Below are 23,104 nucleotides of genomic sequence, written 5' to 3'. Positions count from 1 at the left end.
AGGTGGACACAGGTGGCTCTATGGGAGTTGTAGCGCATCTCAGCTTCTGAATAAACTGGGAGAATTTTCAGCTTTCTGTACTGGAGTCTTATGTAAGATTTCCAAATCTGTTGGCGCTCGGGACAAAGGGAGGGGCGCAGATGTAGCACCGCCTGTATTTTATTTCCTCAGGGCCATCCTAAGTCCTGTGTAATGTAGACTCATTAAAACAACACTGTAATTAAAACAGGAGACCTGGGTTGTGAGATCACGAAATGCATGTGTAAACAGATACATCTTCAAAAGCTGTTAGAGTACAACTACAGATGGGTTCCCCCGTATTTCAGCAGGGAACACATTCCATAACACCAGTTCCATGAGTGAAAAAGCCATTTGTGTCAGAACCTGATCAGAACCTTAGAATCAAAATCTGAGACAAGAATTAAGCAGACAAGGCAACAATGAGTATTGTGAGAATTCAAAGAGAGGGCTCAGCTAAACTGAGGCAAGTATAGGCCACTGAGAGTAAGCTTCCTTTTTGGACTAGTGGCCTAATGCTTAGCATGGGGGGGAACCACTTCTCTCGGTCTGTAGAAGCACCAGCCTTCACTATCATTCCTAACCAAAGCCACTGGTATAAAAAATATGGCTTATAGAATTTGTGCAAACATTGCATTTTGTTATTGATTACAGCTTTATTCTTATACTTAATTGTCTGGGAATAAGTCCTGTGGAACTCTGTTGTACTCACCTTTGAATAGACAAGCATAAGATGTCTACAAAGCAAAAATGTATGATACAATTCATAACTGCTTTTATGTTTACAAACTATTCTTTCCTGCTTTCACTTAGTTCTAATCCTACAGGTAACTTGCAAATCCTAGATCAGATAGGATCAAATCAGATACAGTTGGGGAACAGATTCCATGAAAGATCATGGATTCATCCTTTTGTAGGCCACCTAGATAATTGTATTTGTGGATAGTTATCCAAATTTAAATAAGAGTAATTATAGTACAAGTCTTCAGGTTGTGAAAAATCAGGTTTGGGATAATAAATAGTATCTCTAGATTTTTGTTTATTATTTTAAATTGGACATTAATAATAATAAAAACCCATAGAAAAATGTCTAGAAGAAAAGCACTGAGTACATTCCAGTAGTTCCATCTGTTGGGAAGTTTTCAAATTATCATCTCAGAAACATCTCCTATACCCCATGGCAATTGGTACTGTATATGGAATGCCACAATTTCCCATCTTGTCTCCAAAGCTATTTAGCATCTATATGAAACTGCTTGGTGAAATGTGTGGGATTCTGAAGTGTCATCAGTATGCGAATAACACCATACTCTGTTAATCCTTTTCATCTAATCCAGGCATAGCAGCTGACATTATGAGCAGGTATTTGGAGTCAGTAATGAACTGGGTGAGAAAATAAACTGAAGCATAACCCAAACAAGACAGAGGCGTTGGTGGTAAGTAGTTCAACAGTTCTGGATTTTTGTTTTCACTTCTGGATGGGTTTTGCTCTTCCCTTTAAGGATTGGGTTTTGTAGTTTGGGAGTGCTTCTGGACCCTGCTCCATGTTGTTCAGGTGGCATCCGTGACCAGGTGTGATTTTAATCAGCTTTTGTTGTTTCACCAGCTGTGTCCTCTTCTGGGAAAAGAAAATAGTCATCCATGCCTTAGTAACTCTAGGTTAGAATACAATAACATGCTTTCTGTGAGTCTGCCTTCAAAGCTTCTACAGTTCCCCACACCTGGTCCAGAATGTGGCAGCCAGGGTAGAACAGAGAGGAATCATTGCTTTGAACATATTGCAATAGTGCTCAAAGATCTGAATTGGGTATAAATTTGTTTCCAGGCACATTTCAATTGATGCCTACCCTAAGCAGAGTGGGCCCAGGTGCTTGAAGAATCACCATATAAATCTACTGGTGTGTTAAAGTTGTCACTGGAGGCCTTTAAAAAATATTCACCTGACATCAAAAGTGAGGGGGATAGCCAAAAGTGAGGGGGATAGTGATACAGCCTTCTCAGTGTCTGGATGGAAGTTACTTCCTAGAGATGTACCAAAGGCACCTCCTTTCTCTCCATCCAACAATAAGATAAGGTTGCGTGCCAAGGTCCTGTGCCCCGCAGTTCCCTATTGATTAATAACACAGAGACATGCGTATTTAGGTTAATGGGCTAAAACAGGCCACAACTTTATTGGTTACAGATGTGAGTGGTATGGCTTAGGCATTGGGTGAAGCCAGGCTATATCTTGACTCCTGCCCATCTGCAGAGAATTGAACTAAGGGTAAACGACCAGAAGGGTGAGCCCTATGACTGAAGGGGTTCCCATTGGGGTCGTGGCATGGCCCTAGCCCATGTCTGGGCTTTGGACAGGATCCAGACACCCAGATCCCTTTGACAGGATACCCTTATCGAGGAGGTGCAGGCAGAGGCTACAACCTCCCCTCCCTTAAACAAAGGCTTACCCAATGCCTAACCTTACAAAGTTGTGACGATTGCTAGGTAGGCAAAAACCAAATGGCCGGTGCCAATTAGCCAAGTGGAAAAATTCCTACCTGGAATTTGTTTTTGTTTTTGTTTTTTTGATACTGCTAAAATATGGGGGGAGGTTTCTGTTGCTGTATTGGATACCATTTGTGGCAAGGCAAAATACAAATGTTTTAAAGAAACAATTAAAACTTTGAACATGATAACTTTATTTCCCTTTTAATCATGCTTCTGGACTTTTTATTATTTAAGGGACAATGGAAACAGTTTGGAAAACTAGCATGTAAAAAAACAACAACTTAAGAATGTAGGAAGAGCTTCCTGGATCATGCAATGATCCTTCTAATCCAACACTCTGTTACAGCGGCCAACCAAAAGCCTATAAGAAGCTTAAAAGCAGGCCTAACTGTACTCATTTCAATGACTGGCATTCAGAGACGCATTGCCTCTGATATGTGCCCTGTAAAATTTCATTTTACATTAATTTTGTGGTGAAATTCAGTTTTGGCAGTTAGAATCTGAGGGTCGATTATTATTATTTTTGGTAAGTTACTTTTTAAGTTACCTTGGCTTGCCCTGGGACCTTATGGTGAAGGGCAACAAATAAAGAATAATTATTTCAAAGGTTTTCTAATGGTAACATGTGTCAAAGTGGAAATAATTCCCATGTTCCCTTCAAAAAGTCACATCATAAAAAGCATTGATCATCAAAGTAACTTTCCCAAATAAAAAGAGATTCTAACAGCCCATTCTTGTGCAGAATTATGCATACTCAAGTTGGTTGTTCTAGAGCAAAATAATGTAACTGGAGAAAATTCCTATACAAAACATTATTGGGTTTGCTGTGTGTTTTGTGTTACAAAAGGCAGAAAACCCTTTCATACCTTTTTAGTCTGATGGTATAGAAAAAGCAGTGGGATTCCTAAGAACAGCCTTTGCCTGCTGTGAGACACTGATTTCTTTCCAGCATTTATACCATTGTGTGCTCAAAAAAGGGGGGAAGAAAAGTTAAATTCAAGAAATTTGTAATTTTTACCTGGAGATTGATTTTCCTCAGAGTGAAAGCTAGTAGGTTGTAATGTGCTTTCTTAAGATATGCTGTGTCACAAGCCTTAAGTTGTGAAATATGTAATGTTCCTTGGCGACGTATGTTATATAACAAAGTTAATGTGTAATGTGACCTACCCAAGGCTGTCTGGTCATGAACTGGAAATAAAAAACAGACTTAACACTGTTACATTATGTGCATGGTTTTGGAATTTGGACTGTTCTTTCTCTTACAGGTCAAAGCAAGATAAGTAACTGAATTGAGAAATTGTCCATAAAATGTGTTGATAGAGCAGAAGAGGAAAAGATAAATAGATAAAAAGAGAAAGGATGTTTTAGTACACATGCAAAAATAGCAAAAATACTTTCATATAGTTTTCATCAAAATAGAGAAAGAAGTTCTAAAAGAAAGCACAATGTATTTTATCCTCTTTAGGGAAAAGTGGAACCAACATTTTGTCATTTCAAGGAGAGTGACTCCCATGATGTAATAAAGATCTTAGACACAAAAATGACATAATAATGCATGTAGGTATTTTCAGAATGGGACTATATTACTTGGTTTTGTTTATTATTATTTATTATTTTGATTATTAAGTATTAAATTTTTATGTCACCCCATACCCATAGATTACAGGGTGGTTCACAACATAAAATTACAAAAATTGTTTAACCTTGTTGTTGTTGTTGAGGTAGTAAAACCAGCAGCAACAACAGCTCTAAGATGTATCTAGAATGACACTAATCAAAATAGGTGCCATGGGGGGGGTGAGGAGCCGAGCGCCCCCCAAATTTTCAATGAGGATGCCACCCTACCCACCACCCCGATATTTTGCTGCCTGTGGCTGGCCTCCAATTAATCCCTCTCTCAAACATACATTCATTCACAGTGGCACCACAGCCAATTTTTTTCCTTACTATTTCTGAACTATCGTTTCAATATACATAAAGGCCTATTTGTGTCATAAAGAACTGATAAAACTCTCTGTTGACTCTGTTAGACTTCTTAATGAGAGAAGTGAAGCAATGCATTTTCGCTCTTGAATCTTCCAAAGAAATATGTAAATCTTAATACCATAAAGATATTGTTCATTTCTAGATAGAATTAATTTTGTTTTGTTTTTAATATGTTTTATTATGGCTTATTTCTTTCAGGCTTTGTAAGACCTATTTGGCCTTTCTTCTGATTCTTTACTTATGGAACTTATTTATTATCTTAAAGACCTTAATACTTTAATTCTTGGGTTTCTTTTCCTAATCCTATTATGTTTTCATTTTTATTTACTTAATAGTTTGCCTAGTTAAGCATATTCAGTCGTTTTATTATTCATAAATAAGAGAGTAAGCCTATGAATTCATTTTTTCTCCAGTGTTCTATACATAGCTGTCAACTTTCAGATTTGAAAATAAGGGATCAGCAGCCTCACCTGTCCCGGGGACAGTCTACGGGATATCTAACAATCCAGGATAGCAGCGGGAAACAGCGCTGGAATAAGGGAATTTCCCGCAAAAAAAGGAAAGGTTGACAGCTATGGTTCTATAGCTCGGAAATATTGAGTTCATTTAGGCGGCAATCCTGCATATACAGGCACCCCCCAAGTTACACAGGGGTTACGTTCCAGGCCCCTGCGCACATAAGTAAAATTGCATAATGTGGGGAGGACACACTAAACACCCCAGCTGCTATTCTGTCTTCAATCCATAACAAAAATATGGCATCCATTAATATCCGCAACTAGAATTGAAGCTCTGAGGCTGGCAGAAGGCTGGAGGATGCACAGGAAAGTGGGGACTGCTGTTAGGCAGAGAGGCTGAGCAGCCTAAGTAACGCCTCACTGTGCTTCTAGTCTCTTTGGGGCTCCCTTCACCCTCACTTGATGTCCTCTTTGGGCTCCATGGAGGGTCTGCTCATGAGCCATGAGGACTCTCCAGCTCTCTCCCACCATTGGGCGGGGGGGGGGGGGAATTGAATGATGAAATTATTTCATGGCACAGCACATATATGTGGTCATACGCAAGTCGATCGTGTGTAAGTGGGGGGGACGGGGACGGCACACCTGTACTTATCTCCAGAGAAAGCCACACTGAATTCAAGAGGATTTACATCTGAGCAGGCATGTATAGGATTGTGATCTTAAATGGGTTGGATCCATTCATGCCCAGTGTAGATCCAGTGAAAGCAATGGGTCTTGTTTGGATTCAGCCCAGTGTGTGTGTTCTAATCTCAAGGGGCTTAAATTAGTCACAACCAACAAGGATCACGGCTTTCAAACTTATTTTCCAAAAAAGCAATGCTGCGATCTGGGGCTTGGGGGTGGGGTGGGAAGAGGGGGTACCAAATCCCTAGTTTAAATATCCAGGCAAGTCCTAGGTAATAGAACAATTTTACATTCTCAAACATACATTGTGTTTCTTAGATGGCAGACTCAAATTAATTGCTACAGTTTTATAGATTATTGTGTGGCTTTCCGTGTAAGTTTCTCCCTCCCTCTCTCTCTCTCTCTCTCTCCCCCCCCCCCCAAATATTAAGTTATATTTCAGGTGTGGGAAACCTTTGACCATGCAAATATTGCTGAACTTCAACTCCCAACATTCCTAGCCATTAGCTATGCTTGCTGGGACTATGGGAGTTGTAGTTGAGCAATATCGGCAGGACAGGTCAAGTCAGTTTATTGTATTTTAGCAAACAGTCATTATACACATGGAAATAATAATAATAATAATAATAATAATAATAATAATAATAATAGAAATTTACAATTCTACTCCATAACCTTTAAATGTTCCTTATATCTGTTATACTTCATGCTCTTAAAATTTTGTAACAAGTGACTGAGAAATTAAATGTGTTGTTATTGGTGTTGTTGTTTTGAAATTCTTTCTACACACCGTTTTGTTGAGCTCTTTGCAACTGGCAAGTTGAAATATGTATGTCTTAGGTAGTTTAACATTTGTTTAATTAAAGATTGGTTTAAAAGCTGACAACGACTTCTTCCTTGGATATTTTCCATAAGATAAAACAGCCACAATCTCTTTTCCTAATGTATATATGTAATTATTGCTGTAGTTTACAGGTAATTAATAGTGTCTATGTTAATTGGGCTTCATACTGTCTACTGAAACATTCTTTTAGTAGCTTTGTTTGTAGTATCAGGATATTAACAGGACTTTTAATTAAATTGTGCTTTGATGAATATCAAATTCACATTTTATTTGGGCAACACAACAAATGATTCGTTGCTAGTGGAAGGCAGAGGTTGAGTCTCCAGTTTTTCAACCCAGGACTAATTTGCACTGCAAATAAACATATTTGGATTAATGTATTTGGTGTTTTCTGCGAACAGGTTTTTGTTGGTTTAGTTCCTTTTGCATTTTGAATCAAAGTGGTGCACCAGCAAAACATGTCCACTTGTGTCTTGAATTAATGATGCATCTCCTTTAATGGAAGCATGCAAACATTAAATGTCTAGACAGATTACAATATTCTGTATTATTGTAGAATTATGCAAGCCAATTGATGCCATTGCTTTGACTATACGCCCATCTACTTTGGCGAAGTTGTTTAAGACATTAAAATTCCCAGGATGTCAAGGTAGTATGAGTCCCTTGTTATTCATGTAAATCTGCCTTTCCCAAGCTGGTGCTCTCAATGTACTTTGGTCAACTTCCATCAGCCTTACCCAGCAAAAGCAATAGACAGGGATGGTGGCAGTTTTAGTTCAAACAAGGTTGGGGAAGATATAAAATCTGAGGCTGTTCCATATATCTGATTAAATGAGCATTTGTTGATTTATTTATATAATAAATGTTCACTCTTGTCTCTCTCGATGCCACAGTGTTGTTGTACAACTGTAAATCAGATCTAAGACATTCCATATAGCCTGGAAGTTCAGTAGGTGCATGGAATTTCATTTGACTTCTCTATCATGGATTCTTCTCCTTTTCCCTAAGAGTAATTTAGTATTTTCATAAGATTCTTCTTTTATCATGGAATTCTGTCCTTTAGCAGTCACAAGCCTGACATAAGCACTCTTAGGATTCTCCTCAAGGCTTGTTTCCAAACCTTATATTCAGACACTGGAACCAGACTGTCATGAGTGAGAGGTGGCCAACAGCCCGGAGGAATAGGGCAGGGCCAGAATAAGGAGGTTATTAATTTCATCCAGATGCTGAGGAAATTACATTGGAGAAGAATATCCTTGAGAGCAGCAGGCAGTCTCTCACAAGGGTAGAGACTGTGAGGATAAGTTCAGAGACTGGCTATATGCAGAATTTAAACTCTGTCCTGCCCATAGTATTTTTAGAACTGGATGACATGCCGGATACGGACAGAGCCTTCTAAAGGTAGGATTGATCAGCTCCAATTCTAGAATTCTGAAGGATTGAATGCTCACCATCCCTATACTCTATGCTCATCCACAAAGTGAATGAAATTGGCTCCTTCTCAGCCAAGACTTACTGAAGTTTCCACATACACTAGGGGTGGACAACATGCTGCTTTCCAGATGTTAGACTACAATTCCCACTTTCCCTGACCTTTGGCCGTGCTGGCTGGTGTTGATGGGAATTGTAGTCCAACAGCATTCTGGCTATCCCTGACACTGGCTGATCTGATCTTTTCTACTCAGTGCAGAGAGAAGTGGCAGTATATTTTGAAAAATCGCTGATGCTCTTTTGTTTTGTGGAATGGATTAAAACACATACACAAATGTACGCTCACCCGAATGCTTTCTACATTTGTTACCTTATATTGTAATGTGCTCCATGCTTCCCTGAGTATAATGTTTATAGGTCAAGGCTTACCTCAGTGTGGCCTTCTGTGGAAGGAGATGCTCACATCACTCCCCTCTGACATGGTTTTGCCCCAGTGCCTTCTCTATCAGGGGGGAAAAAAAAAAGCTGTGTTTGTATTATGGTGATGACATTGGTTGAAGCCACATGTGAATCTTGAAGGAGTAGATCAGTGAGAGAATGGTCTCTCCTACATCCTGCCCCCGGATGCTATCTGTGTCATGTGACTGGCATCTGAGGTGACTTTGAGTTACAGCACAGCCAGATGTCTCAGGGATCCTGCCACAGATCATGTATGGGAGACAGTCTTCTAATTGCTTCCTTCACCACCCCACAAAAATAATAAAATGAACTACCGAAATAACAGGATACCCAGAACCTAGCTTCACATGTCCCAGTGGGCAGAACATAATAAGCATATTTGTTCAAACACACAAATGCCCATTGTTGGGTGTGTGGCCCAATTCTTAGTCACTCCATGTACATTTTTAAATTCAAAAATTAATTATATGTGATTGTTAGTTATAGGCGTTCCTAGTGTAATATGGAATATTTTATTTTGTCAAATCTGACAAGTTTAATACTTGCCTTTCCTAGATACTCTTGATAACTCCTTGAACCAATTAATTTCTCACGGTTCCTTCTGTATTTATATGTTGATGTATTCCTCTGAATATTGATTCTCTTAGTAATAACATCTTACATGCTAAACAAGAAAGCCAGGAGCAACACATCTAAAACACTTCTGCAGAATATTGAATTAAAGAAACATTGTAAAAATCAGGCAGTTATTCATTGCTTTGAAAAATGTGTTAGGGGGTGAAAATGGATTTGAAGGTTCTTCAAAACAAAGTGGGCTGCATCTGCTATGTGTTTCTGGAATGATCAAGTGATGACAAGCAGCTAATAGGTGAGAAGACTGAGCTTACTACTTTCTCAGCCTGTGAAAATATGTGTACAGGATTGCAGATACTAATGAAGTGTCAATTTATTGTGTAGAAGACCAGAGGGGAGTGGGAAGATAGCAAATATTAGAGAGATCATTGTAAAGGAAAAAATAATATAGTGTGGTGTGATGGAATCAATCTCTGAGCATTCCTAGGCACAGGAGAAGGGAAGAAAGGTTTTGTATTATAGGTTTAAACTGTTCATTCCCAGACAGGTTGAACATAACATTTCCCGTGTAGCATCTTGTATTGTTTGTGTTCTGTTGGCTCAAGGGTGGTTTCTATCAATGGGAGTATTTCAGTAACTGATGCTGGGACTATACAGTAAGATTCGTTTGAAAGCAGGTTTATTATCTCCGATGTCAAATGCATATTCAAAAGGTTGCAATAACATTGATCGCTCCTGCCCTTAACCCTGGGCTCATAAATATGTTTGGTATATCAATATCCTTTATACTAATAGCAGACCCATTCTCTGAGTACTGATCCTTATCAAGCCAACATCTACACACAAGGGAGAGATAGCAACAGGCTTGGAGAAAACTCAAACTTTGCATAATAACAACAACAACTTTAGAAAAATATTGAATATCATGGGAACCATATTTGAATAATATGATCCTGCTTTGCAGGGATGCTGTGTGAATTGTTATGCAACCACATGAACAGGACGGATCATGTGGCTCTTTCCCACTTGATTGGCAACTTCCTTCCCTGCATCCCTTCTCTGCAGGGTCCATATTGCATGAAAAAAGACCCACGCAATCAGCCCCTTCTATGTGTTCATGTTATCTGCACACCTAAACCTGGTGGTTTAGCACTACAAAGAATAGATTTCCCATGCACTGACACATGTGTGAAACAGCAGCATAGTCTGCCTTCAGCTGTGGCATCCCCCCCCCCCCCCGCGTAACATTTTATTAAAACTGGAAATCCTGTCCACCACCAGAAAAGGGCATTGCTTCTGGTGAAAGTCTTACACTAAAAGTGAAGCTGAACACTTAGTAGGCTTCGTTACAGGATAAGATAGCAGCTAATGCCTTTGCTTGGTTGTGAATGTTTCATTTTGCTTAGAGTGTGGCAGACGTCAATTATTTTTAATTAGACTGGCAAGCCCTTTTCCTTGAGGCTGACACAATGACACCTACGAGGAATATTGTGCTTCTCAAACAGAGGCATTCTTTGCTGTCATCAAGTATGCACATTGGTTTATTGTTATGGAACATTGTGCAGTACTGTGCAAACTGTACTCTTCAAAAGATCTGGCTGGGCTTCAGGACTGCAGTTTTCTTCCCCAGAAAATATGAAAGGGAAAGGGAGATGAAGCAATTGCTTCTTGCTGAATCAACGTTCACTGCCAAGAGCATTTCAAGCTTTTCATCCCCTTTCTTCAGGCACAAAACACACCCAAACTTGAACCCCCTCCAGGTGTTTGTTTATTATGTTATCCATCTATTGTGTGCCTCCCTTGCTTCAGCCTGAATTTATGCATGGATGTTTGACTAGGGAAAATCTGCAAGCATGCAGCTGTAGGCACATAAACTTTCATGTGATCTGAAATGCTACATACTGTAAGTGGAGCCCAGTTCACATGGAAGCTGACACATGATGCCCCTCTGTTTAATTTTGCAAGCTCTCTGTCTGTTTCACACATGTGACCCCGATCACATCTTTAGTACAAGTTCAGTGCACAGTGTAAGTTTTTCTGACTGCCGTGTGCTCCCTACTCTTCCACTCCAAGAGAATGGTCTGTTTAGGTCTTCATATCCTGCTCCTGTGTTTGGGGTTTCACAATTTTATGGAGCTCTCAAGAAGCTGTTTGTTCACTAGTTTGGACTGCACTACTTTGGGCTTGGGCAATGCCTTGCGTGTCAAGACCCTCAGCCCCCCCCCCCATTTGATGAATAATAAAACACATGGGCACCGGTATTTTAGGTTAATGGGCGAATAAAGGCCACAACCTTATTGGTTACAGAATATGAGTGGTATTGGCTTAGGCATTGGAATTGAACCGACTATATCTGACTCTGGCCCGCCATGCGGGTAGTCCAGTAAGGGTCAATCACCAGTAGGGGGAGCCCTGTTGATGTACATCAACTGAGAGCTGCCCCAGGGTCCCCGATGGGGTTGTGGCATGGCCCTAGCCTATACCAGGGCTTCGGATGAGATCCACACCCCCAGATCCCTTTAACAGAATACCCTTAAAGAGGAGGGGCAGGTGATGGCCACAAACTCCCCTCCCATGAGCCAGGTTTTACCAATGCCTAAACCGCCAAACCTTACAAAGTTGGGACAATTGCTACGAGGTAGGCGAAAACCAAATGGCTGGTGCCAATTTGCCAAGTGGAAAAATTCCTACCAGGCCCCCTCAACAGGTGACCAACCGAGGTCCATAGCAAGGCCAAGGTGTCAAACACATGAAAAGAGGGTGGGAGGGGGGTTGATCCAGGGAAGCAGGAACCAAGAGGAAATTCCCCGGCCACATGGCTGCTTAAATGCTGTAAGCCACCGTCACCCCGGCCAACCGGATTGGTCAGCCGGGGGCCGGGACATGGCCGGCACCCCTCTATGATGCGGGGGCACTTCCAAGCCCCCACTGTGCACAGGGATAGCATGTGGCCTGCCCGCAACACCGTTCCACAGGGAAGTGGAGCGGCCTTCTCAGCTTCCTTAAACAGACTGTCAGTTTCACCAGCATAAACAACTATTGGGTTCTTTAGGTATCTTAAAATCATGTCCTCACCTTCGCCTAGATGGAAAATGTGAATATACCTTAATACTACTTTATGTCAGATGGTAATTCCACAGAATTTTTTTTTGCCAAGAAAGTACATTTTGGAAAAATATATTCAAAAGTCCTTGAACATCATCTAATATGTGAAAGATTGACTCCTATTGTTTGCTACATTTCAGCTTTTCTCTTTCAGCAAAACTATGAAAGGAAATATATTAAAATGTTTTAAAATTTGAAAGGTCGGACTCAACAGGCTGCTTCTAAACTTTAATAACACGAGTAATTGCTAGAACTGTGTTTCCTTTTCATGGTGTTCTCATTGTAATGGCAAGGTCAATTATTATGCCGATTATGAAAATAAATATAAAGCAACATTTTATATTGTTTTATATAAATTATAAATGTATAAAACAAATTTCTTTTATCAAACAGGCAACTTTTTGAAACATCCTTGCCCTAAAGCAGTAGAATGATGATCCTTCTTCCTGTGATGCTTTATCTGTGGCCTGTAAGCAATGCTATTAACGAAAGGATTTCAAAGCCCAATATTGTATTATTCATGGCTGATGATCTTGGCATTGGAGACCTGGGATGCTATGGAAACACAACTTCAAGGTTTGCCAACACACTTGATGATATCTATGTACATTTGGCTTTAGCTTCAAAAGAGATTGTTCTGGGCAGAGAGCTTGTGGAAGATCACAACCACTATTGTAGTAGGAAATAGAAACATGTCCCATGGTTTGGTTGATTCATGCAAGTGCTGGATTGGTGGTGTTAGTCCCATCCTAATCCAAGTAAGGATTAGTGAAACTGGTCTCAAGGGGATGGCTTTATGTCTCTTTTCCCGCCACTCGTGCCACTACTGATAAGAAAACAACAGTAAAAATCCAAAGGGCAGCTACCTAAGCAGCAGAAAATAGCACAATCTTCTTTTTAAAGGTGTAGCACCAGACCCTCCAAGTGTCCCTATTTCCCAGGGACAGTCCCGAATTTATAAAACCCATCCTGGTTTCTGATTTGATCTTAGAATGTCCCGCTTTTCCTTAGAAATGTTGGAGGGTATGGAGTTATGTGACCCCTGAGCCAAGAAGATAAGTAACTATACAACCTTTAGAAGACATCTGAATACAGATAGGTAGCCGTGTTGGTCTGCCATAGTCAAAAAAAAAAAAAAAAAAAAAAAAATCCTTCCAGTAGCACCTTTAAGACCAACTAAGTTAGTTCTTGGTATGAGCTTTCGTGTGCAAGCACACTTCTTCAGATACACTGAAACAGAAGTTGCCAGATCCTTCTATATAGTGAGAAGGTGGGGAGGGGTATTATTCAGAAGGGTGGTGGGAATGGGAGATTGGCAGATAGCTGGGATGAGCCTGCTGACGACTCTTAACGACTGTAATGGGTAATTCTGACATCAAGAATCACAAAACAGAGAAACCAGTAGGAGAACACTTTAATCTCCCAGGACATTCTATACAAGATCTCAAAGTAGCTGTTTTACTACAAAGGAATTTCAGAAATAGACTGGAAAGAGAAGCTGCTGAATTGCAACTCATTACCAAACTTAAAACCATGGAGAAACCTGGTTTGAACAAAGACATTGGATTCTTATCCCATTATACATGACTAAGCCATTTCTCACCTTCTCACCCCTTGCCTTTTCCTGTAAGACCCATTACAGTCGTTAAGAGTCGTCAGCAGGCTCATCCCAGCTATCTGCCAATCTCCCATTCCCACCACCCTTCTGAATAATACCCCTCCCCACCTTCTCACTATATAGAAGGATCTGGCAACTTCTGTTTCAGTGTATCTGAAGAAGTGTGCTTGCACACGAAAGCTCATACCAAGACATCTGAAGACAGCTCTGTATAGGGAAGTTTGTTTAAAGTTTAATGTTTTATTATGCTTTTATATGTAGGAAGCTGCCCAGAATGGTTGTGCCAACCCAGTCAGATGGGTGGGGAATAATAATAATAATGATGATGATGGAATACAAAATCCCAATTTTCATTGGAGAAATGTTGGAGTGTATGTAGTCAGTTAAAAAGCTGCTTTACCTACTGCAAAATGCATGAGAGTAGGCCCCAGGTAAGCTTCCCTGGTAAGCACATCTTACAAGACAGCTGCCAGCACTAAGAAGGTCCATTCTCCCAATGCTACCTATCTCACCTGAGGAAAGGCCACAAAATATTATCTCAGTGCGTAGGCAGGCTTGTGCTGGAGGTGATCTGTCAGGTACCCAGGCCCCAAGCTGTTTTAGACTTCAAAAGTAAGCATGATTTTATTTATTTGTTCATAAAAATGTATACACTGCTTGATTGTTAAAAACAAAAAACCCCCCAAAAACTCAAAGCAGTTGACAAAAAGATAACACCAGGGAAATTTTACAATACATTAAAATGTACAAGAGTTAAAATTCTAAAACAGATAAAAATTCACACCAACATTTCTAAGCATTAGGAGTTTGAATCATGCCCAGAAATGGATTGGAAGGCAGTGCAGCTGTTTACGTTCTGGCAATATAATATGTTTCCATATTCAATCTAGCAGCTGGATTTTGAACTAAATGCAGAAATTCCAAACAGTCCTCAAAGATAACCCCATGTACATTACAGTAGTCAGAGCACAAACACACACCTATAGACTGAGAGAACAAAACTATCGTGAAAATACATCTTTCTGTCTCAAATATTTGAGCGTAGACTAGAAAAATGAAGAAATACAATGGATTGGGAAATATTAGTTACAGTTTGTTTCAGAACATATAGCCCTTAAAATTTAGACTCACTTCATGCATCAGGTTGCAAGATTAAAACACAGACATGTTGGTTCTTAGTGTATTGATTTTGATTTGATGATTGAAATGTTAAAAGAAAAAAGGACTATGGACTCAGCTATAAAGCCGCAAATAAAAAAATAAAAAAGTGTGTTGTAAAGTTCAATATACAAATGTGAAACTAGATGGAGACAGTGAGCTATACCAAATTCAATGTCTTTTTCAAAATGTATTTTTTTTTTTTTTTAAAAAGCATTTTCACAGTGTTTTTTATATGTGTGTAGATTCCACCTATAACTCTGGCTGCAACCCTAGACAAATGTAGATACACCTAATTGCATTAACTCCAATGATCAAAGGTGCACTCAATTCACCATAAAATTTGGCTTCATGTTGGATTTGTATGACACCAACTGATGCACTATAAGCCATAACGAGAACTTTAAATAGTCTGAACTCACTCGTGTTTACATGTTCAGAATACATGCCCTTGAATTTGTCTTCTTCTTTTTTCCCTCCAGGACTCCTAACATTGACAAGTTATCTAAAGAAGGAGCAACACTGACTCAACACATAGCAGCTGCACCACTATGCACCCCAAGCAGGGCATCTTTCTTGACAGGCCGCTATTCTGTCAGATCAGGTAAAGGATGTTCTTACGCCATTGTTAGATATCAGGGCACAGCAATTCAAAGTAAGGATGGAGAGGAACAAAGCAGAAGACCCACCACTGCATCCCTTGTACTGCTGGGTCTTGGCCAACACAGAATGCAAGGGCATCGTAACTTGTCCACCACACCAGCTCCAGGCTGGCATAGCTATGGAGTCTGATGATCAGTCCCTTGGGGGATCTGCACGGCTCTGGTCCCAGCACATCCTAAGTTGCCCTTGCCCTTGCCCTTGCCCTTGCCCTGCCCCCAGCCCAGAACACCTTGTTTTGGGGCTGTGAGTGGTAGCTTTCTGGCTTGGCACAGTTGGGGCTTCTGATGTGAAAGAGTCCTCCCCAATACTGGTGCTCCTCACTAGTAGGCATGCATCTACATGGGTGGTGCTGTGGTCTAAACCACTGAGCTTCTTGGGCTTGCTGATCAGAAGGTCGGCAGTTCAAATCTCAGCAACGGGGTGAGCTCCCGTTGCTTGGTCCCAGCTCCTGCCAACATAGCAGTTCGAAAGCATGCCAGTGCAAGTAGATAAATAGGTACCGTTGCAGCGGGAAGGTAAACATCATTTCCATGCGCTCTGGTTTCCGTCACGGTGTTCTGTTGCGCCAGAAGCGGTTTACTCATGCCAGCCACATGACTGGAAAGCTGTCTGTGGCCTGAAAGCAAGATGGGTGTTGCATCCCCATAGCCGCCTTTGGCTGGACTTAACCATTCAGGGGTCCTTTACTTTTACCTTAGACATTCATCCATTGGTTTCAGTGCGTCTCCTCATCTGACTATGACCAATGTTATGTCACCCAAAGTGTGTAACTGGTTTGCCTCCTATTTGAAAGTAATTTTTTATTCCTTCAGGAATGGCTAGCCTGCACAAAGTTGGGGTCTTCTTGTTTTCTGCTTCTTCTGGTGGACTCCCTATGGAAGAAATAACATTTGCTAAACTTCTCCAGCAGAGGGGTTATTCTACAGCTCTCATAGGTATGGCTGATTAACATGCTTCCTTTATCTATTGGTCTTAAGAAATTTATATCCTGCTTTTCTGACCCAGACTTGTCCCTCAATGTAATCTACATGCTAAAGATGGGCTATCAACTAAGTAAATGAAGCAATTAAGAAAGAAAAAAAACTGGAAATGCCTACAGAAATTCCAAACAATAAAATAGAGTCACTGAGACTTTCTGAAATAACTCTTTTTTTGAAAATGACTTTTCAATGCAGGAGACAATTCTTTGGGGCGAGGTTAGCCATTAGTGTAGGGACGCGGGTGGCACTGTGGTCTAAACCACTGAGCCTCTTGGGCTTGCCAATCAGAAGGTCAGCGGTTCGAATCCCCGTGACGGGGTGAGCTCCCATTGCTCAGTCCCAGCTCCTGTCAACCTAGCAGTTTGAAAGCACGCCAAAAAGTGCAAGTAGATAAATAGGTACCGCTCCGGCGGGAAGGTAAATGGCATTTCCATGCACTGCTCTGGTTTTGCCAGAAGCGGCTTAGTCATGCTGGCTACATGACCTGGAAAAACTGTCTGTTGATAAAGGCCGGTTCCCTCGGCATATAGAGTGAGATGAGCACGCAACCCCAGTGTCATTCCTGACTGGACTTAACTGTCAGGGGTCCTTTACCTTTACCTTAGCCATTAGTAGTAACAGCAGCCCCACACCTTGCCTAAACAGGAAATGGCAGCATTGGATCTGTGAGATGGTTATAGTCCACCTGAAAAGAAGATAAGAAGCATCACACCCCACTGTGATCAGATATCTAAGCCAAAACTAAGCTTAACGGGAAACAGAACATTCAGGGGGATGACAAATCCACCTAGTGGTTGTGCCCCCTTTTGTAGGATCAGATACATTGGCAACCAAAAATACTGGCCTAACTTATCCAACCTGATTTACTTTCCACCATGAGGGTAAAAATAAAAACAAAATAATGGCATCTGCATTTCCAAACGCTTTTGAGGAAACTAGGCGAAAATTTAAAAATGAGAATGTTCACTGAAAACAATTGATAGCCTTTGCATTTGCTTGTGGATTCAAAAGTGCAGTTCTTCAAAACAAGATGCTGAATACATTCTGCAGTTTCCATGGATATTATGGTCATGGAATAAAAAAGTGTGTGGGGGGGGAGCACTGCAGATATAAAGGTATTGGATCCATATGTTCGTAGCCCTAATCTTGAGTCACTGTTTCAAGATCCCATATGATTTGTTTGCTTTTTTTTTTTCATTTGAAGAGTTTATACATTGCTCTCCAAACAGTAGTCATTTAGCCTGGCTAACATACCTCTCAGTCAACATGACAACAATAAAACATTGATCGCTCACATAAAAATAAAACAGAAGAACCAGAGAATAATAATAGCAAGATTAAAAGAATGGTTGTTTCTTGCTACAATATTAGATAAATATCTGTAATTTATCCTATTTATGAATCTTTTCTAAAGCATTTACAAACTGCTCAATGTTTTAAAATCCCTACTCAGTATGCAACATGAAAAACCCAATATCATTAAAACAAATGTGCAGCATAAAAGCAGTAAAACAGTAGTATAAAAACAAAGAAAAATAATGCATACACAGGGTCTGATCTAGTGGGTCAGCAAAAGCCTGGGCAAAATGTATGCCTTTACAAGATTTTTGAAGCAACTAATTGTAATATACACATATACACACAGCTTGATTGCAGCCCATAGAACCGAAATGTATCACATATGGAAGATGGAAGGGCATTCCATTGTATAAGGGAAACAGCAGGAAATGCTCATTTTTGATAACTGCCCTATGATGTTCTGTAGGGTGCTGTACTGCAAGTAGAATTTTCCCCAGAATATTCTAATTTACTATCTGGAAGCTAAATAGATATAATGCTCGAGTTGTCCTTGGGTTATTAAATCATGTGTGCTTTCTTGATGGGAAAACTATAGTACGGATCTTGAAAGCTCTGTTAATTTCATTATTACAGTCATCTACATTCACATTAAAAGCTTCCCTAAAGAGACCTGCCTTCAGATGTCTCCTAAAAGTTTGGTAGTTTGACATCTTTGGGAGGGCGTTCCACAGGGTGCGTGCCACTACTGAGAAGGCCCTCTGCCTGGTTCCCTGTAACTTGGCTTGTCGCAGTGAGGGAACTGCTGGACCTCAGTGTCCGGGCAGAACGATGGGGGTGGAGACGCTCCTTCAGGTATACTGGACCGAGGCAAAAATTGCACAAAATTTGCACAAAAGAGGAAGGAGGTGTACCAATTGTATAGATATATACATACAGTGGAAAAGATACAAGTCTACATTTTATTTAAATACCTGTTTGAAATATGTGTCTTTCCCCTGCATTTAGGAAAATGGCATCTTGGGATTAACTGCAACAGCAGTGATGACTTCTGCCACCACCCTTTAAATCATGGATTTGATTACTTCTACGGGGTGCCTGTGAACAATCTTAGGGACTGTAAACCTGGTCACGGAAGCGTGTTTGCTGCTGGACTGAAGATGCGCACTCGTGCAGCGCTTCAGACCACGGCGATTGCTCTGATCTCTTTGGCAGTACTGAATTACATTGGCCTTGTCAGAGTTCCCCGCAGAGTACTGGGCTACTTCTTCTTAATAGCTGCAGTGATAGTTGGAGTTTTGCTGCTCTTCTTTTATAACTTCCGGAATCTTAACTGCTTCTTGATGCAAAATCACAGTATTATCCAGCAACCCTGGAACTATGAGAACCTCACTCAGAGATTCACAGAGGAAGCCAAAAGATTCATAGGAAGGTAAGGGTGTTCAGTTTTAAAGTGTTCGAATTTCAGAGTGATGGCTTGTTTACAGAGGTGCCTGGGATTTGGCAGGTGAACAAAGCGCTACTCATTTCCCATCCCTTTGTGGCGTTATTGTTGAAAGGTAACAAATTGAGTGTGAAGACAGGATAGAGCCATATATTTGTAGATGCCCTCTAATTCAGCCCAGAACTTCATCTGTGTTCATTCAGAAATCTCTGAGGTTCAGCTCCTTGCATGAATTCTTACTCGTCTCTCCCCATCCTGCCTACAAACTACTGTCCAAAGTCCCAGTCCTTTTCTTGAATTCCTGCTCTGATCTCTAGGCCCTGCTGTCAGCTAGCCAGCTGCATGCGTTGCTGCACTTAGCAGAAAAACACTTCCGGCAGCCAGCCATAAATTCCTTTCTTTATTTTCTTCTGACAAAATTACATGCAGAACAAACAAAGCGACCCGTCTCTCATGATGCGTTGCTCTAACTACTTTCTCTTTTCCCTCTCCCTCGAGACCAACAGAGCCAACGGCTCAGCCCCTTCCGTTTTCCCCTGTGATGTGGATCCCCCTCTCTCTGAAGCACCCTTTCCTCCCCAGACTCACTATCCTCGTCTCTGTCTTCTGAGGAGGACTCAGTACTGAGCAGTGGAGATCGTTCCCTATATCCTCTAATTCTTTCCTCCCTCGCTGCCTGCAGTTCCCTGACACATGCCTACACATTCTACAGCTCAGGATCGCTGCTCAGCTTGTTGTCATGAAGTCAAATGGCAGCCATCAGCTTACCAGGGATGCAGAAAATCTCCTGGATCTGCTGTCTGTGTAACACCACAAATGGGCTGTCAAGATCCTGGCAGGCCTCAGCACATGGCTGGTAGTTAGTGTTAATGGTGGTGACTTACAAATTTTGCAGCTTGCTCTATATAATATAGAAAGATGTATACTAATCTATTTGTCCACCTTGACAAATATTGTCCACTCTTGACTGTCAGCAGCTGTCCATGTTCTCCAGCAGAGGTCTTTTGTAGTCACAGTGCATGAGGTAGGAGCTGGGTGGGTGCTACCCTCACAGCTGTGGAGGTTCTGCTACTTGCCAGGACCAGGATGGTTTAGTGAAGTGGTGAGGAGAGCACCAGGTTGGCAGTGGCTCAGGAGGGTGGGTAAGGATCATGTGGTCTCTTGTGCTCACTCTTCCTTTCATAATTGGAAGTGTTGCTAATGTTAATTTGATGGTGCAGTGAACCGGACTTTGAGGGCCAACCCAGACTTCCTCCAAAATTTCATGGGAATGCAATATGAAGGGAGATACCCTGAGGAGGAGCAACCCCCTGTTTAGATATACAGGTGTGGGTCCCCAGTAGGCTTGTCACTTTTATTTATGCAAGGAAAAGAGGTCTAGGACAGGCGTAGGCAAACTCGGCCCTCCAGATGTTTTGGGACTACAACTCCCATCATCCCTAGCTAACAGGACCAGTGGTCGGGGATGATGGGAGTTGTAGTCCCAAAACATCTGGAGGGCTGAGTTTGCCTATGCCTTGTCTAGGAAGTAAGTGTTGCACTCTACTCTGCCAGAAAACTATAATTTGGAATAGCATTCCACCCTGGAAGTTGTGTTTGATTTTTTGGCTTTGACTCTGGCACTGAAAAAAAAAACAATGAGGTGCCTCTGAGCATGTGCAGAGTACTTTCCCCTCTGTACTGCAGAACCACAGCCAACCCTCCCAGATCTGCAATTAGAGGAAAGGACTTCTGGGATTTGACTTCCCAGCTCTGGGTTTCTGGGAGGTGTATTCTACGTGTCTTCTACCTACACATTTGTGTCCACAGTCATCAACCTAAATCTCCTATGTCTTCACCACCATTCTGACTTGCCATCCCAGTCCTGTAAGCAGCAGCACTGCTGCACCCAGCCTCATGCACCATGGCTGGTTTTTTGTATCACCTGTTTTGCTAAGCATTGAAGCGGGGGTCTTCTGCATGCAAAGCATATACTCCAGGTATGGCCCCATGCTGGGCTGGCTGCTAAAAACTAGCAAGGTGAAGATGCATTTTGCTAAAGTGAGCACCTCTTGAAAAAGGAAGGCAAAGGAGATATACATGAGTCCCAGTTATATCCAACAGAACTTATTATTTCCCATCTATATAGCACATTAATTTCAATTTACAAGTGGTTAATGGTGTAAAGACAGCAGCCCTCATGTGTTAATTATTTTAATTAACACTATAGTCAGTGTATTTGACACTCATGCCTTACTAGAGCAGTTTTTAGGAGATGTTACCACATTTAAAGGGAATTTACTTCTTTCGAATTAGTCTAGAAGCTATTGTTTTCTCAGTGCATTTCTGCACTGGGATGACGAGCCACTACTATTGGAGAAAAAGAAACAAAATCACATTCACCTAACTCTAAATAGAAAAAAAGAATGCTTCTTAAGCACTTTTTTAAAAAAAAAAAATTGGTGAAGCTTCTGATTTCTCTGAAATTTTGTGTGGCAAAAGCTTAGAAAACCGTCTGTGGGGTAGCCCACAAGAATTATGAGTAAAACATTTGTTTTATATTTGGGATAATAGAGAATGGAGAGTGTGTGCATTTGGAAGAAGAAGAAAAGTTGGACATTTGCTTGAGACTGACAAAGCCTGTTTATAGTCTCATGGATAGCAAAGCATATATCATTCTCTGATGCTGTATATCTGAAGATTTAAGGCTGTGAAATAGGGATGAGAAAGTAAATGTCAAAAATGTATGTAGCTGTTTGAGGGCATAGAAAAATGACTCTGCATAGGAATAGATAACTGAGACATACAATTATTTTGTTTAAAAATATATAAATCTTAACCTTTGAATGGAAGCCAAGCTCTTCTCATTTCTATTCTATATTTGAACAAGATAGTAAAACTCAGCCTTTATTTGTTCCTGACACTTCAAGTTTTTATTTTACACTCATGTTTAAATTTAGTCCTACTTTTAAATGCCATTTTGATATGACACACTTAAAGCTATAAAATGGGAGCTGTACCAACATCAAACTCTCTTTGGCTTAAATAATATTTTGTTTAAATGGCACACTTTTCAGTTTTATAGTTACAAGCAGGGCATTTTTTCAGCCGGAACGCTCAGGTGGGCGCCATTGCCATTGTAGGAGAACAAGGGAGGTGTCCATTTTGAGTTCCGGTGCCTCTTTTTCTAGAAAAACAGCACTGCTTACAAGTATATGTAGTTTACTAGTGAGAAGGCCATAAAGCGTTTCTTTTTGAGGTATGAGCTTTTTAAAAAAATAGGATATAACAAGCAATATCGTAGTTAAAGAGTGCAAAATGAGTACATAGGTATGCAGAGAGGGCATTATTGGAACCTGGCAAGTCCCATATCCTGGCCTGCTGTTCTTCTGCTTTGCTATTTCGGCTTATTCACCTGCCCTCTACCAGGGAGAGAAAGAAACAGAGAGAGCAGTAGGATCCCCATGTATTTTCTTACTATGTGAGATGGTGACAACTGAGCCCATTTGCAAAGAAATAAAGAGAAGGGGGAGCAGTAAGGAAGAGGAGGAGCCCAAACAAGGACAAGGTGTACCAACAGCATCCTATGGTACCCTCCAGTTGGCATGGTAGAGACATTCCATAAGTCTACAAATCTGCATTTACCTATAACCAGTGGACCCAAAATCCATTTTTCCAGGTACTTTCTTCCATCCCTTGCAAGGCCTCCAAATATTTATTGTGAGGCATTTTAATCCAATTCACATTTTATCAAAAGGGAAATGGTCCAACTTTAAAGTTTGACCTTTAAATTCAATTCAAGGTGGAATTCAGAATGTATCTGCAGATTTTTGACTTTTTGAGAAAAATTAACAGGATATCTTTTGAAGCCTTATTTACCTAGGGATCCATCAGCCACGCCATCCCCGGACCTTGGAGGGAACA

At 40.9% G+C, this 23,104-nt stretch overlaps 1 protein-coding gene across 6 annotated transcripts in view; it reads left to right on the top strand.

The window, feature by feature from the left end:
- STS (steroid sulfatase) overlaps positions 1-23,104 on the top strand; it is a 111,184-nt gene that overhangs the window by 12,232 nt on the left and 75,848 nt on the right. For 2 of the 6 annotated variants that reach the window (XM_081001360.1, XM_081001359.1), the window contains exons 2-7: positions 3-92; positions 1,356-1,454; positions 12,436-12,618; positions 15,301-15,422; positions 16,294-16,416; positions 18,766-19,189. In XM_081001360.1, coding sequence (XP_080857486.1) covers positions 12,473-12,618; positions 15,301-15,422; positions 16,294-16,416; positions 18,766-19,189 — 815 coding nt within the window. In that variant the 5' untranslated portion in view covers positions 3-92; positions 1,356-1,454; positions 12,436-12,472. Of the gene's footprint in view, positions 1-2; positions 93-1,355; positions 1,455-7,752; positions 7,876-12,435; positions 12,619-15,300; positions 15,423-16,293; positions 16,417-18,765; positions 19,190-23,104 lie in introns of those variants that run through there. The other 4 variants (XM_081001362.1, XM_081001358.1, XM_081001361.1 and 1 more) reach the window with 3 other exon arrangements.

The sequence above is a fragment of the Podarcis pityusensis genome, assembly GCF_964106645.2.
Source record: "Podarcis pityusensis genome assembly, chromosome: 4".
Classification (NCBI taxonomy): Eukaryota; Metazoa; Chordata; class Lepidosauria; order Squamata; family Lacertidae; genus Podarcis; species Podarcis pityusensis.
The sequence above is the reverse complement of the archived record's forward strand: the minus strand, read 5'-3'. Positions and strand labels throughout refer to the sequence as shown.